The sequence below is a fragment of the Boleophthalmus pectinirostris genome, unplaced genomic scaffold (genome assembly GCF_026225935.1).
Source record: "Boleophthalmus pectinirostris isolate CB_2022bp ecotype Guang Dong unplaced genomic scaffold, ASM2622593v1 HiC_scaffold_18, whole genome shotgun sequence".
Lineage (NCBI taxonomy): Eukaryota > Metazoa > Chordata > Actinopteri > Gobiiformes > Gobiidae > Boleophthalmus > Boleophthalmus pectinirostris.
The window spans coordinates 28,573,339-28,590,171 of NW_026571133.1; the positions used below are offsets into that span (position 1 = coordinate 28,573,339).

Sequence of the window (16,833 nt, forward strand, 5' to 3'; positions counted from 1 at the left end):
ACGAATAACTAATGTGCATTCACAGCACGTAGATCAAGGCTTTGTGAATGTTCATAGAAGTGATAATATCATTACCTGACAGCCCTGTAAATAAGTTATTGTATCACTGCTAAGGTGGCAGTCATGTCTCTGTAAAAACATAGATTTAACACCAAGATTATCACAACTGTTAAATTAGTCACACAAGCAGAGGCGGCAGGATTAGAGGAAGAGAAGAATTCAGGAAACAGCCTCTCTGTCATGATCAATATCAATTAAATCTGGCTCACCCCAGAACCTGATGTGTATTCCGTTAGATTTTTGGAGGAACCAGAGCTCGGCCAATGCTTTTATTTTCAGGGCAACAAAAATTAGCGGTCAATTCCAAGTTTACTCACACTTACGCATGGTTTTAGTGTCGTACCTGGCATATTATGGGGTTGTTTGTAACATTATTTCTGGATCTACTGTATCAAATATACTCATAGCCTCAGAATCTGTTTTACTTGTTCTATAGCAACTGTTAGTAGTGTTTAGTTTACTTTTAATTTTTTTCAAATTCTACTGTTGTCAGTGGAAACAGTGTGTCTCTTGTGTTAGATGATTTAATAGTTAATACAGACATATTTCTTAATCTCATCTCTATATTGTTGATTACAGATTTTGCTGATGCTGTGTGGTGGCACTAATGGGACCTCTGTCTGAATGAGTTCAATAAATACTGCAAACTAAATTATAAATGACACTGTCAACATGCTGTTACAGTAATGACAAGCCATGGAATCGAGCTCAGCGTCAGTCCAAATCACTGCTGGACTGACTGGTGAGAGCCTTAATAAATGAAGACGTTTGTGCATCTCTTTCTCTTAAGCCAATAAAAAAACATGACATATCCTTTCTTGGGGATGTGCACAGGAAATATACTTGATATTTATAATTACAGCCTGTGAAATGTCAGTCATTGAGTCATTAACGACTGAATGAGAAATGTGAAAGCTGCTATTATAACAGATACACGACATGGCATTATCAACCATGTCAACATCTATGCAAAGTTGTGTTTTCATTCATTTAAAATTATTTAAATACACAGTTTTAGAATTTTACTCAGAAAATGACCCCAGAATAAGTTAATGATTAGGCCTGTGACACCCAAACTGTAATATTGTCCATGTCTGATATTTCTCTGTCCCTGTCTAACCTGTCTAATCTGACTAGTATTTTACTCCCATTATTTTACAATGACTGGATTAAAGCAGTGAGTCTAAAACATAGAGCTAGGTGTGTGAGCCTCACTTTTAGGGCCAGGTTACTCAGACATGTATTGTAAAAGGAGCCCAGAGGTGAAAAGGGTTAACACCCCCTGGATTAACGTATATCTCTGTTTTCCACCTCAAGCATGTGTCCGGTGAGAACACTTGTATATTGTGTTTGTGTGTATGTGTGTGTGTGTGTGTGTGTGTGTCTGTGCGTTACTGTGCAGAGTACAGAGGGTTCAGTCCCAGGCCTCTCCTCTGTGTCCTCTCCTGTCACATGTCAAACAGGGCTTCGGGCTCGCACATTCACATAGGGTCGTGACTCCAGACAGGACATGCTACAAAAACATCACACTCAGATGGGACTCATTTGTATGACTTAATGACTCTGTGTCCGAAACATTGTAAAAATATAACTCAGTTTAAATGATCCATTATGAATGTATGGCTTTGTCTTTATATAGATGATGCTCTTGATGCATCCAGCTCATAACTGACACAAAATGTAAATTGTGGCATTTAACTAAATAATAAAAACATATGGGTTAGTAAGTTATTTTTTGCTCTATGTTAGTAGACCTGTCACCATAATTACTATATCGACTTATACAGTGCATGAAAGCTAGAACAATATATTTTGCGCTTCAGTATTTATTGTGTGTACATTTTCTTTGCAATAGTGAGGAGATTTTTCTTTTCCATTTTTATGTAATAATGTAAGATTTGAGCTGTAGAGAGTAGAATAAATGATTTCTATGGGTTCTTATGGACTCATTCTGTTATTTATTTGTTGCAGCTCAGGCCTTTTAATGATACTGTCAATTTCAAAATAGGTTTACTGGGATTATCCTACTTTGTGTAAATATTTCTCTACAGCAATATACTGTGCTTCAAAATGTAATATAATTAAAAATAATAATATAATTTAATTTGCTACCGGCATACAAGACTTCATAAGCAAAGCTCTAGTGTAAGACTTTTTTTTTTTTATAGCAATAACAATATATTTTTGTAGCAATATATCTACAACACACTCAAAGTCTATTTTTCTTTTATGCTAGCAGCTGTTTGTATTTATAATAATGAGTTTTTATGATTCAGATTTCTTGTTGTCAGTGCCAGCTCCGAAAAACACAGTGCTCAGAGCTTTAGCGGGGTCTGTTCTGTTGACATGGCCCGGGTCACTGTCAACCATCCACACTTAGCCTCCGTTTTGACCTCAGCTTTTAGAGGAGGGGCTGTAACTCGACTCCCTTCTGACTGTTATGGTGTTATGGAACAAAAGCCAACTGATATCTTTTATTTTGATGAACCATGTAAACAAACTTGACTTAAGCTGAATTTGGGTGCTTGTGTTTTCTATAAAGTGTAGCCACTATGCACAGGCGCTCACACCCTGGTCCCCACTGCTGCCTCCGCTGACTTATTCCTACAAATATGCAGCGACTACAGCGCAGAGCCTAATTCATTCCAGATTTCCTCCTCTCTCTCCCCTCTCTCCTCCTCCCTCCTCTGTCTGTATGCTGTCACTGCTGCCTCTCATGTTAGGTCTCAAAGCCAAACCATTGACTTTATGTGGCTGTAAAAGTACATGGCTGGAGCTGGGGGACATGCAGTACTTTTAAATAAGCGTTTTTACCAATTGTATTATGGGAATTTTTTGAGGATATTACTTAGTTGTTTAATGAATGAATACTAGGCCTGCATAAGCACTTAAATCTGTTATTGATACTTTTCAGAACCACCTTCACTCACTTGTATAAAGCAAAGGACAACTATTCCAATCACAGTATGTGTTTTTTTTTTTTTTACTACTTCATAATTGTTTTTTTCTAATTACATTAATGATGTATTACAAATATAATGTTAAAGGTACAAGGTTCACTACCTATAATTGCTTTACTTGAACTGTTACCGATTAGCATTAAATGTATCTATCCTATCTATCTATCCTATTCATTTAGACTTAGACAAGCTTAATTGATCCACAATGGATTATTATTTGTTATATTATAATAGCAAAGAGTAAAAATACAAATGGTAATAATTACAGGTTTTGTTTGTTTTTTTGTCTAGCCAAATTTGTGTTGTTACTGTGAGTAGGGTCATCTCTCCACAGATGTGACCTGTAATTGGCTCTGGTTGCATCACCTGCTTGTCTCCATGGAGATAGACAGGTTTAATGGTAAATGGTCACATTTTTCTATAGCACTTTTCCACCTTCAAGGCACTCAAAGCGCTTTACAACAAGGAACCAGTGTACACAGACACTGTGGGCAACATGGGTTAAGTGTCTTGCCCAAGGACACAACAACAGCATTCATCTGTGGGAGCTGGAATCACATCAGCCAACCTGTGGGTCAGTGGATCTGACCACTCAACCTGTGATGTTTTATGTCAAGAACTGGATTTGAACCACCAACCTTCAGATCAGTGGGCAAATGCTCTACAAGCTTCTGCCGCCCAATGCAGTAGCTCAGTTGTAGTTGTAATGCTATACTGTTGAACATCTCAGGCAAGCAACAAAGCAAGTAGGGTCCACCCCTTCATCAGAATAGTTACATAGGCTAAAAAGTGTCATGCACATAATCCGTTGTTTTACACCTCATAATTAGCCTACCTTTTTAATCAAAAAGGTAATCTGCCCATAGTCTTCTTTGCTTGACTTGCTGTTATCGTAACAGTTCATTATAATTTTATAGATCATCACTGGCATTATTGTTAGAACTAATATGAGTGTGTAAATAATTGGCAGCCAGCGGAGGATTTACTGGATTTGATAAGCAGACTACGGCAATTAAAACGTGCAGCAGAAGTTGTAAACCTAATCTGTTCTGGGCCCAATAAAAACTATATGAGTGAGAGAGGCTGTGGTGTAGGCTGAGAGATTTGTAATATGTTTAATTTAAAATGTGGCACTTCCCTTTTTACTGTCCTCTAAATTTCAGTGGCGATGACAGCAGGGATTGGCTCTAAGCTAAAGCTGGCTGGGCTGTGTCAGGCTATATGCTGACAGGTGACTCTGCTAGGTTCATCAAAAGGGGGATTCTTTGCAGGGCTGTGAGGGCCATGGACAGGAGCCAGAGGAGTGTTTGCTGTTTATGATCTATGCAACAAAGAGCGGGAGAGGTGACGCTGCTATAGGTAATAATATACACTAGTGCTGGTTTGGCCTAATTGAATGCTTTTGCACTGAGTACTGTGCTGAATAGGGTTGTAAAAAATACCAATACCCAGATAATAACTGATGCTAAAACTTTACAATACTAATCATTTGAAAGTGTATTGACAAAAAAATCACACTGGATGTTTCCTGAATTGTTTTATAATGGTGTTGGTGGTGGGCAACTGTTGCTCAGTTGGTACAGCATTTGTCCACTACCCAAAGGTTTGCGGTTTGAATCCTGCTCTCGACATAAACGTCATTGCTTAAGTGGTCAGATCCACTGACTCACAGGCTGGCTGGAGTGACTCCAACTCCCATGAATAAATGCTATCATTGTTTCCTTGGGCAAGACACTTAACCCACCTTGCCCCCAGTGTCTGTGTACACTGGTGTATGAGCGTGTGTGAATGGGTGAGTGGTTCCTTGATGAAAAGTGCTTTGAGTCCCTTGAAGGTGGGAAAGCGCTATATAAAAATCTATGTCAGAAGTAGTGTAAGATTTAAAAACTTCATTTTTTTCATAATATTAGAATGATTTATGAATTGCACAAACTTCAGTTATTCTACAGAGACAAAAGGGTTTTGGCAAAAGTTTAACACTTATTTTAACTAATCCTCTTAAAATATAGAATAGAGAATGGAAGAAAATCTATTTACAGAAAAAAATAAATTATTATGAGTGTAGAAAAGAAGACTAATAAGTAATATATTTTAGTATACACACATACACATATGCAGATACACAAAACACATAAGGATCACATAATCATATTAAATATTTTGTGTTTAAACTTACATTCTTCTAAGTGTTTTTAATCATCATTCTGGTATCAAAATCAGTAAGCTATTGAGTATCAAGCATTTTCTTTAGTATTGAATATTGTATTGTTTTATTGTCTTTTTGTGTGTATTAGACTGTACTTCATATTGCAATGATTGACTTGAGTTGACACTATCTGAAATATGCTCTGAAATATTACTTAATTTGACCTCTTCATTTTATGTAAATATTCAATTAAAATAGTATCATTTTTAAACCTAGAAAAACACTAACCAATGTTACTTAATTGAATTTGCTAATCTAATTTATACAAAAGCTATTTATTTAGTTGTCTTCTTTGTAAAGTAGCTTATGTCTTAACCTAGCGGAGAAGCATGTAGTATTCGACAGTATTAGCTGATGTTCACAACAGCGTTCACACATGAGTGGCTAACAGGCACAGACAGATGTTATGTCCACATGCTGCAGGTGTCACATAATTGAGTCTCAAACAGCCCTCACCTGATCCCCAGTTTAACCATGTGTAAAGGAATCTACTGTTTTCACTGTGAGAACTGGTGTGGGGACTGCACCTGGAAGTGGACGGAAAGCCCCAATATCCACTGAGAAAAGGTACAGATGAAACTGTAGAGGTACTTTTGACACTTTTGCATTTGACTTCCTTTACGAAAACATGGTTAAGAATTTACAAGCAGTAATCATTTGCTAGAACATTCAATATTTTTGTAGTTCTGATATCAGTGATGATTTTACATCACTTTTACTTTGCATTCTAAGCAGCAAATAATGAAGAGGAGGGAATACAAAGTTGTGGTATACATTACATTTTATATTGAAGACAAACTTAACTTCTATACCTGTCTACTTTGAGCCTATCTAACAGGCTCATAGAAAAAAGTATGACATATATGAGAAAAAAAAAAACCTAACAAACTTTAATCAAATAAATGCATGATAGAAGTGTTTAACATCATACTCTGGAACATTCAAGGCAAATCAATAACATCTCCATAGAAACAAGTAGGTGCTTAACTTATTACATGATGCACCTTTAAAGGAAACGTAAATAATATCTCAAACCTACCCAAGTACAGAGAAAATGAGCACTCAAACAGAATGTGTTTTTTTCTTCTTTCCATGCACTTTAACTGATCTACTGAGCCACTCTGCGACAACATACATTATAAGGATTTATTGGATTGTAATGGAATGAAACAGAAACATGCAGAACCGTGCCTCAGTATATATTCTGGCATGACTCATGTTAGACTGCTCCTTGTTTATAAATACAAAGTGTGGGTTTTACCTGGAGCCCTGTACCTGAGCGGCCTTGCTGTGTTCAGTCTGGCTCAGTGCCAGGGGACTACTGCATATGATTACAATACAGACACACCATGACAGTGCACAGCTCCCCTGCAGCAGGTAGGGGCTTTAAGGCTTTAGGCAAATCCCTCCAGGCTTCTCCCTCACTTCTCCCTGCACACTTTCCCTTTGTGATATCCAGATGAAAGCTAAAGAGTGTAAGTGTGCACTGTATAGAGAAGGACCAATTGGCTCTCTATGAAATGTATTCTTTGACAGACATCTAATAAACCCAGTAATTAACACTTGTATCGACTTTGGATAATAACAAAACATAGAGCAGTGTGTGACGGTCAGGATGGTCAATACTTTTGAATCCACTATAATGATTGTTTTTGCTGACTCTGCGGTTTTATTCTCTGAGGGAGTCGCCTTTCATTTTCTGCACTGACATCTACAGACCTCTCTTTGCACCTCGTGTTTCCAATAACTCATTTGAAATTACAGCTCTTGCCTCGAACAGTAAATTAACAACACATTACTCATAATTAAAATTGTTGCCTGCATTTGAAGGGGATATGTGTCTTTATTTCTTCACATTTGTATTCATTAATTATTTAGTGTCATAAAGATAAACATATTTATTTAACAGTTCATTAGTTTAGAGTTCAGTTATCCTTCCAAGATTTCTCCTAAAGTATTCTGTATGATATAGGGTTACCAAAAATCAAAAATCAGATACTAATCATTACTAAAACTAATATCGAAACTATATACTCATTTATTTTTAGCTTTCCTGAACAGTTTTAATATGCATTTGAGATTTATCAGAGCAATTATAAGACCTCATGGTAACATAAAGAAAGTACTATTATTTCTACTGAGACTATAAGATGCCATTAAAATGTTATTACTAAAAAAGTATCATTTTTTTATCTGCATTGTGGTATTATAGTCTGTACCAAGTCTTAGTATCAAAATCAAGTTTGACATTTTAATATCATGACAAGTATTATATATGTCCTTATTTACTGTGCAAGACCAGTGATCAAATGTGGTATGATAATAGTCTGATTCTGTTTTCCTCCATCTGTCATGTCTATAATCTCGCTGTGTCCCTTATGTCTGTACAGCTGAGTGGGCACATGCAGCGGCGCACCTCTGCTCTCACATGCAGTGGATGAGCTAATTAGTGAAGTGCTACGGAGGCCTGTATGAAGTCACAGTAGCACATGTTTCCTGTGAGCTCCACTATCGATCCCAGACAAACGGACAAATGAGCGAGAGGCAGAGGCGGAAGGATCTGTGCATGGAGGGTCATCTGTGCTAGACACGTGTATGTCGTCACACCTTAGCTCTCGCTGTAGGGCCTTGGAGATCAATACCAGCTTTGTGTGGCTTATATGTAATGTGGAGCCCAGTGGTCACTCCCTCTAGTGGCCTGAGAATAGAGTGGACAGAGCACACACTATTACAGTATAGACCAGAGAGAGGGAGAGGTGGACGAGCGCAGAGTGCCTATGACGACCCAGTTCCATCACTGCCTGTTTGTGTTTGGGACAACTGGCTGCTTAAGAGCTTTGTGGCACGAGGGCAGGAGGAGGAAGGTTACAGGAAATAATGAAATGCATTTGCTGTGATATTACACTCTATTACAGTCCATCCACACATACAAGCACTGCATGCTGCACGGGTTTGTAATGATTCTGATGATTTGATGCCTGATGTTCCTCTCACATGTTTGGAAAAGAGAAAATTTAAAATAATGTTGGCCCATTAGTTTTGTACATACACATGAAAGCTTTTTACTTTATCCACCTCATCAGCTAAGAGACATTCGTGAGTTCATGCTCAAAACTTTCTACATTGGTTATTAGTAATTTAACTGTGTTCTATATTACTGTTTAATAACTGTGAAATATATATAAATATTCATATTTTATTCATATTGCATATCTCCCATACATTTCTACTGAGACTATTTGGGGACACAGACAAGCCCTGCTTTAATGTTGAATAAAAATGGTTTAGTTTTAAGTTGTCTATTTTTATCATCAAAGTGCACTGTTTGCAAACACAATGAAACATGTTTTTGAATCATGTGATCATGGCTGATTCGAGTTAGTCTGATGAGTGCTTTAAAGTCTATTGCACTTAGCTCTGCATGTGCAGTGCTGCTCTCCCCTGGGCCATGTGTGTTCCTCCTCTGATTAACAGGCAGTAAAGTCTGCAGACACGGCGCGCTCTGACTGGACTGACAGTTTCATGGTGCTTTCTCTCAACATAAGCTCAAAGGGACATCAATCCTGATCAGACACTACGTGCAATGTGGTTCACTGAAACAGTAATATATTTATTTTTAAGTAATTATATTTATTTATTCTTGAATGTATTTTTATGCCCTGTGTATGTGGAACGCAACACCTCAGTAATCACATAAAATAATTGTCAGTATCAAATACACTCTTGATCCAACTCACTCTTTGCACACCAAAAAATAATTTGTTTATCTGAAATAGTGTATAAATAAACAAGCCAGTGCTATTTTTGACTTTTGGCTGGTGTTGTGAAGGAGATATGAAGGCAGCGTGTCAGCGGCGCAGCTCTGGTCGTAATGGGGGGTCAGGATCTCACAGAGGCTGCAGATCTGTGCTCGCTACAAAACAAATGAAGACAGGTCGCGGTGATTGGCAGCGCGTTGGATGGTAGGAACAGTGAGTAGAGCAGAGAAGAAAAAAAGTTGGTGGTGTTTTAAATAAAGAGACAGATACCGAGACAGTGGATTGGTAATGAGCTGGATTTTTTTTTTTTTGTTATAGAGACTTGGCATTCTGCTCATGATGCCCACTCACCATCCTTCTCCCTCTCCTCTCTCCTGCGCTGGCTTCCTGTCTGCGCCCCGAAGCAGCAGTAAATGAGGGTTGGTGGGAGAGGGAGGGGGATAGAGAAGAAGAGAGGAGGGGGGGGGCGAGGTGGTGGGGGTGTGAGGGGGGTTAAGGGAACGGGAGGGACCAGTGTGTGTTGAAATTGAATGCCAGGGCGCCATGTTCTCACCGCCAGCGTTTCCATGGCGACGGGGTAATTCTGGCGAGTAAGGAAATTTCATTCAGTGGTATGAAGAAGAAGAAGACAAAAATAGGGAGGAGAATATCAACAAAGCAACAAAGGAAAGATATAAAGAAGAGTGTATAAAGCATAGGAGGGGGGGTTCCGCTGCCCATCCCCCCGGCAATCTGCACCAACTACTCGTCTTTTACTGATATTTGTACCTCCTTGTGTACTGCTATGATGCTTCTTGGGTTTGTTTGTATTTTACCACCCCGTAAGCAAACACCCGCCCACAATCCTACATTTTTTTTCTCCCAGATGCCCTGCAGGTATACGCCAAAGAACAAAGAGATACAGTGTTAGCCGGCTGCTATATATGAGACTGGAGGAGAAGGGCAATGGGGGTTGGTGACAGGGGTAAGGTCGTGGGGTTAAAGAAATCAGAGGGGATTGTTTACAAGACAGCACGCACGTTTAGCGCACGTGGGGCTGCTGACATATGACTGTGACTTTATGGATGGTCCTCAACCTTTTTCAATTTTACATGAAGTTAAAAGTGGGGACGAGCAATGGCGTTGTTGTAGGTAGATGTATGGACCTGAGCGCAGCAGCATTTGTGTGTCAGCCTGGGCAAATAAAGGCACACTTGGGAACTGTGGCTAAGTGGAGTTGACAACTGCATGGGGTTTGACTGGGCCAACCTGACAGCTGTACAGCCAGCACTCTCACCGCTCACACACACATACTGCCAATACACACACATTTATTTTGAAGGGGGGTTTAATATGATGAATAGTTTTATTTATTTCATGATAGAGTCATTTGATGCTTGACTTCAGTGTGCAAGTTGCGTTTACCTATTTGAGCAATGTTTTGTAGGGTTTGTAAAAAAAAAAAGTAGAAGTAAACATAGATTTATTATATGCTTACAGACAGAAGTGAATAAATTTACACACAAAAAAAAGAAATAGAAAAAAGAAACAATATTATTCATGTAGTGGTCCAAGAAGAGACTGAAGAGTATCTAGGTGAACTACTTCTTAAGTAAAAGAGTAACTATAAGATATGTAATATGGCAAATTAAATAATGCACACAACCTGAAAGGGTAAACATAAATGAGAAAATGAAATAATCCAGTGTCTGAAGGAGTAGTGTAAGAAATGCATGTTTATGTAATTTAATGTTGTCAAACTCTTGTCATTTTACTCACAGAAAAAAGACTAATCAAAACTTTTATTCAAATAAGAGCAGTTTTACACTGTAAAATATATCACTCAAGTATAGGAGTAAAAGTTTGGTGTCTCTTAGAAGACCAATTTTATATATAAAAAAAAAAAAAAACTCAAGAAACTGAATACAGAACGCATAATTTATCTATGAAAATCTTACTGTCTTGTTAAAATCTGTTACAAATCTTTTACAATTTTATATTGGCATTACAAAAAAGACTAGTGCACCCACAGGGGAAAGGCCTCTCATCTGTGATTTACTGACTTACTGTTATGCTCAACATTTCTTTGGATTGTTTGACAGCATAAAAAGCTCATCATCAAGTTTTTATTCAATATTTCCAAATTCCGCTTTAAATGTTCTTCGCCATTATATTTCCAACCCTAAACAAGCACCATAGTTGACAGAGCAAGCTATCAACACAAATAGCTAAAGTGCTTATTACTGTCACGCTGCTATTTACTCAAGCTCCTCTCACTGAACGCCATGTTGCTGTCATTGTTCTCTTAACTGCAAACTTGTCTTTTAAAGCTCTCTCCTAATGTGTTTTACAGTGGCTGAAGAGGGACTCTGGGAGTGCGGACTGTCCTATGAGTGCCGGACCCTCCTGTTCAAGGCCATACACAACCTGCTGGAAAGGTACAGACCACCACTCAGCGCATTATCCAACAGCACTTCATTAGCACAGACACAGGGAGGGAGAAGCCAGAGGAAGACACATACATTAAATATAAAAACATGTTACATAACCAGCTACGCTCAATACCGCACATAGGGGATATAGTGTGCATATGAATGACATGCAGATTAAATATATATGGCATATGGATATAGGGCTTTGTAGTTCCTTTGATTTTAATCAGTTCAAGATTAAATTGTTTCATATTGTCAATGATAACTTGAATCTTTTTAATCGAGAGTTCAACAGCCAATCCAGTGTAAGCGAAAGCATGTGGTTTGGTGTTCAGATTTTGCAAGATTAAATATAGATTTTTTGTGTTAAATGGTTTTGACTGAAAGTATGCCTTGAAATGAAAACTGAAAGACAAATTAATTTGTTTATATAAAGTTAACTATAAAGTCATATTGAAAATCATGATTGATCAATATGAGGGAAAAAAATGAATAAAATAGCCAATAATGTTTATTTGACTCTTTGACAAATCTGGTTCTTATTCATGCCCTGTCAATAGTGAGACACTGGAGGGTTTAAGAGTTCACTCACGGGTCAATAAAGGGCATTAGCCTCGGCCACAGAGACTCATCATGACACTGTTTCTGTGACTCAAATGACATTTTTCAGCCAATAAATTATGGATGCTCATTCATTAGACCATTATGTAAGGAGCAAAAAGAAACAAGACTGTTTCTTAAAGAATACAACAAGAGTAAGGGAAAATGCTGTAGCAGTTGCCATTATTAAAGATACATTTTACTACATCGCACTGGTACCGTATTTTATTGTAATGTGTGAATTAATTATTTTTTATAACAACTTCTTCTAATTGAAAAGAGTAATGGGCCTAATTGAGTATAAATTTCACTTTTTTCTTTAATATTACAGCTCTAGTAGAAATACATTGAAAACTGCTGTTTTAATACAGATTTAAACTTTTCCTTCTCTTTGCATTAATTATAGTTTATAGAAAAAATCTGATGGTGTCTAATTGGGCATTTATTTGTATAAATCACCTACAACATTAATTACTGATTGATCAACAGTATATGATATTTCATTTACAGCTTCACCTTAATGAAATTATAACCTGAGCGCTGAATCAATGGCTCAAGTGCCCAAAAGCTCTGCATTCTAAGTCTGAGCCATCTGCTAAATGAAGCAGCACATATTTGCTCTATTAAGTTAAGCATCACTGATCATCAGAGGGGGCAGGCTAAATTAACCTTCCTATTACCTTGAAGTTAACTTCTTTTAGAGTGCACTATTTCAGCACAGGACTCTCATATACCAAAAGACTCTCTTCATAAAAAGCTTGACCATTTAGTGTCATTATTTAGATTAATTTTCAAATTAAAATGCATCAGAAGAAATACTAATACAAACTGGTGGTGATAGTTTTATAACTGATGGCTCAAATCCAGCTCTATCAAGTTCATGCTGCTAACCCTCCTTGCTGGTATTAATATGAGTGAGACAAACTCAAAGAAAATAAATAATCTACTACAGTATTTTGAGAAGCTTGTCAAGCTTGTTAAAGGTTATATAAAGCAAAGCATAAAGCATATAAAGTGATTGTTATAATTATTAGTACCAAATAAATATTAAATGGTTTTTTGAACAGAAATTCAGAATGAGTTTAGAGATAATAAGTAGAATAGAATATTTAACACTTGTTACAACCATATTGTTGAACTCTGTCAAGGTTTTTCCATTAGTCGAAACGTAATTAATGAGAGTAGTACACTTAATTGTTGTTCTATTGTTAATACTTTTGATATAACTCATTTAGTGTGTATGTTGAGACAGGAGAAATGTTTCTAAGCTTATTGTCTAACATTGTGCTTTCACTCATCTCTGTCTCTGCCTCTCTTTTATGTGCTGCTGCAGATGTTTAATGGATAAGGGCTTTGTCAGGATTGGGAAGTGGTTCTTCAAACCACATGAACTGGAAGAAAAGCCTGTGGGCAACAGGTGAGTGGAAGTCTAGTCTCACACACGCGTGCACACATGCACACACATTCATATACACACAGATACACAGAAGGTCTGTGGTGGTGTGTGAGGGTGTATACAGTGCAGTGCTTCATACAGGTGACAGTGTGACACAGCCTGGTGGTGTGAGCAGCTCGCATGTGACTCAGTGTTTGTCAGCTCCCTGCCCATTGATGTTCAGCTGCTGCTCATAGTGTGAAACTATTAAAAACGTAATAGAGGACAGTGAGGATACCTGCACTGTGGCGAGCTCTCACTGCTCAGAAGCAAGGGGCTGTGTAGATGAAGGGTGAACCAGTGCATATGTAAAACTATATTTATAGAAAAAAGTAATGAAACCCTGATTTACACAGAAAAAGTCTTGAGTAGCTTTTGCAATGGCCAGAGTTAGGGCTGTCACTGTTGTCACTGGCACATTTGCACTTGCATATATTGCTGAAGAAAATATAGATGATAAATGAAAATATTGAAACTAATTGATTATTATTCTTAAAAATTTTCCAAATTTACAGTATAATTAAATACATAATCTGCAATAAATAGCAGTAAGAAAAACGTTTGTAGTGAGTTTGTTTCTATGAGTCATAAGTAAATATGACTAATATGAAAAGGCTCATTATAGAAACAGATACAAACACACTACATACGTTTTTCTCTATTGAACTCTCTACAACTCAAATTTTATTGTAGATCTCCTCACAGTAGAAAGAAAGTACCCATGATAAATAATGCCATCAAAAATGATAGTTCCGTCTTTCATATATTGAACGATAAGTCGATATCATAATTATCATGACATAATTATTACGGACAGAGTGAGACTGTTTTTTGCAAGAAATTATGTGTTCATGGAGTTTGAACATGAAGGGGGAGCACTTGCAGGAGAAAGCACATTTCATTGTCAGGTACAAGGATGCTTTTGATTATTTTTTATTTTGTTTATTTTATTACAAAACTGAGAGGTTGTCTTACTTAGAGCATTTTCCATTTTCGATTGAATCGTAAAAAAGTTTATTTATCATTCACTGATCATTATGCCAACAGACTGGAGCAATGATGGACAATAGACTACAGACTATAAGATCTTACGAGACAAAATTGCCACAAGATTGCACACACATGATGAAAATGGTCCTGAGATCATTTTTTTGTGATGTGTTTGCATTTGTAGTGGACAAAACAGGGTTATTTACTGATGAGTTATATTATTTGAGAAGTTGTAGTTCCAAAAAGAAGTGCTATGACAGAAATAATGTCAAAACTCTCATGTCTTGTCCCATCTTGTAGAAATTGTGTCTCGTCCCACCTCTAATAGTTATTTGTTGATTCTCTGGAAATGTGCTTTGAAACAGACTTTTTAGCACTTTTTGTTCCCATTATTGGTGTTCTATATTTTCTTCTGTATTAGTCAAATATTTGTAGCGTAACTAGTGTATGCAGCATTAAAGTTAAGCCAGTTAAAAGGGGACTTGAGTATGTTCAGGTGTAGCTCTATGAGAAAGTGGGACATCTTCTGTGCATTGTCTACACGACTGCTTCTGCACATGTATAGCACTATTATGATGATATAGTGCACATATGTAAGAGCAGCTCGCGATGCAACATATTGGATGCAGATGCCACAAAGAAAACAGACGGGGTTAGTAAATTTGTGAGTGAGCATAAAATGTGATTTGAACCATACGCCAAAGCCATCTCCGCCACCAGATCTCATCTCCATTTATGAGTGAATCATGCTGCACCCATCTGCACCCACCAACACAAAGCACTGAGTAGAGAAAGACAGCCGGGCAGTAGCAAGAAGTAAGTGAGATGAAAATATAAAACCCACATTAATAATAAACTTAATATTAGAATGAGTTATTACATAGACTAATGTATTCTGTTTTAGTGAGATGTGAAAGAAGTTGTTAATTGAGTGGTTTTAAAATACATGTTTGATTAAGACTTCAGTTGCGGTCTTGGCAGAACAAAAAATGTGCAATCAGTTACCAAGAATATTAGATAAATTACTTTAAATCACTTTAGTTAAACATAATACTAGTATGTAACTTTGTAGGGGAAGGGTCAGCCACCTGCTTGTGTCAGTGGAAATGCTGTTGCTTTGCCTGGAATGTTCCGCAGGACAGCATTAAACTTGCATTAGCTCAATTACAGGTGTTTTTACTGATCAAAAATATGTTGAAAAAAACATTCTTACTGTGAGTGAGGTCCCCCCTTCACAGATCTGACCTGTAACTTGGCACGGTTAAACAAAGTTATATCGTATCCGTGGAAACAAGAAAAGGGCATACTCTTCGTCAGAAAAGTTACAAAGTGCAACTTTAAGACACAAAAAAGCATACAAATAATAAAATAGATAAATCCAAGGACAACATGATTTATATTCATTCATGTTAAAGTAATGGTTTACACTGAGGGTATTTAAGAATGCTGAACTAACATGATTCTTAATAAACCAATAGTTTTAACTGTACGTTCTTTTACCATTGTGACATATAGTCTTTTGTTGTAACCACAGAATGCATTTTCACTACTGTAATTGGACCAGTGGGGCCAGTGTGTGAAGTGCCCTGATTGTCCTTATATTGTTCATTTTATACTTTTGCAAATTGTTTACTAATTTCTCTCTTTATAACCTTTCCTAAAAAGAGCATGCATGTTAAAAAAGATAAAAATGTTAGTGTTTCTCCAAATTTGCATCATTTTTGGGGGCGTGCAGTGATTTGCATACACACATTCCTTTGTACATCATGTAATTCTTCTTTAGTTTGACAGGCCTGTATGAATATGTTGTCAGCTGGTACGCCCCCTGCAGAGACCATTCTGACTTTCTCACTCTGTGAATTATTGAACATCCTGGAAGATGAGGCGGGCAGAGGAGAGGAGGCTGAGACAGAGAGCGAAAACCTTGACCATTAACTCATATAAATTCAGTGTAAACGCTAATACTATGCTGTACAATGTGGTCTTTTTCACCATTGCAATGTTTTTTACCATTGTTCTGCTGGTTTAAAAAAATACCTTTACAAACGCCATTGCCAAAAATAGCACAATTCCCTCACAGCATTAGTGTATTCCATGCCATGTGGGAGCATTAATCACTTAGGCACATGCTGACCTCCTGTGTCAGCTCTAACGGCTCTTTTGTCTCTACCTTTATTCCTACTCTGCACCTCATATTCCCAACAGGGGGCGCTAATATTGTTCTAACAGCACTGCCATGCCCCCATACCCGTGCCAAGTCCTGCACTTTGGCACTGCCTTTGCCAGAATTATTTGTGCTTATCTGCAAACCTTTCCCAGGGGCTAGTGGAGGTACACCCAGTCTCCCCTCTCCTCTTGTAGCATTCACTCCTAGCATTATCAGCTGCAGCTTGTCTTTGTTTCTAAGGCAGGC

General features: G+C 37.5%; 1 protein-coding gene across 3 annotated transcripts in view; it reads left to right on the forward strand.

The window, feature by feature from the left end:
- LOC110160474 (mediator of RNA polymerase II transcription subunit 13-like) overlaps window positions 1-16,833 on the forward strand; it is a 70,384-nt gene that overhangs the window by 34,349 nt on the left and 19,202 nt on the right. For all 3 annotated transcript variants that reach the window (XM_055153986.1, XM_055153984.1, XM_055153985.1), the window contains exons 3-4: window positions 11,317-11,401; window positions 13,329-13,412. In XM_055153986.1, coding sequence (XP_055009961.1) covers window positions 11,317-11,401; window positions 13,329-13,412 — 169 coding nt within the window. The remainder of the gene's footprint in view (window positions 1-11,316; window positions 11,402-13,328; window positions 13,413-16,833) is intronic.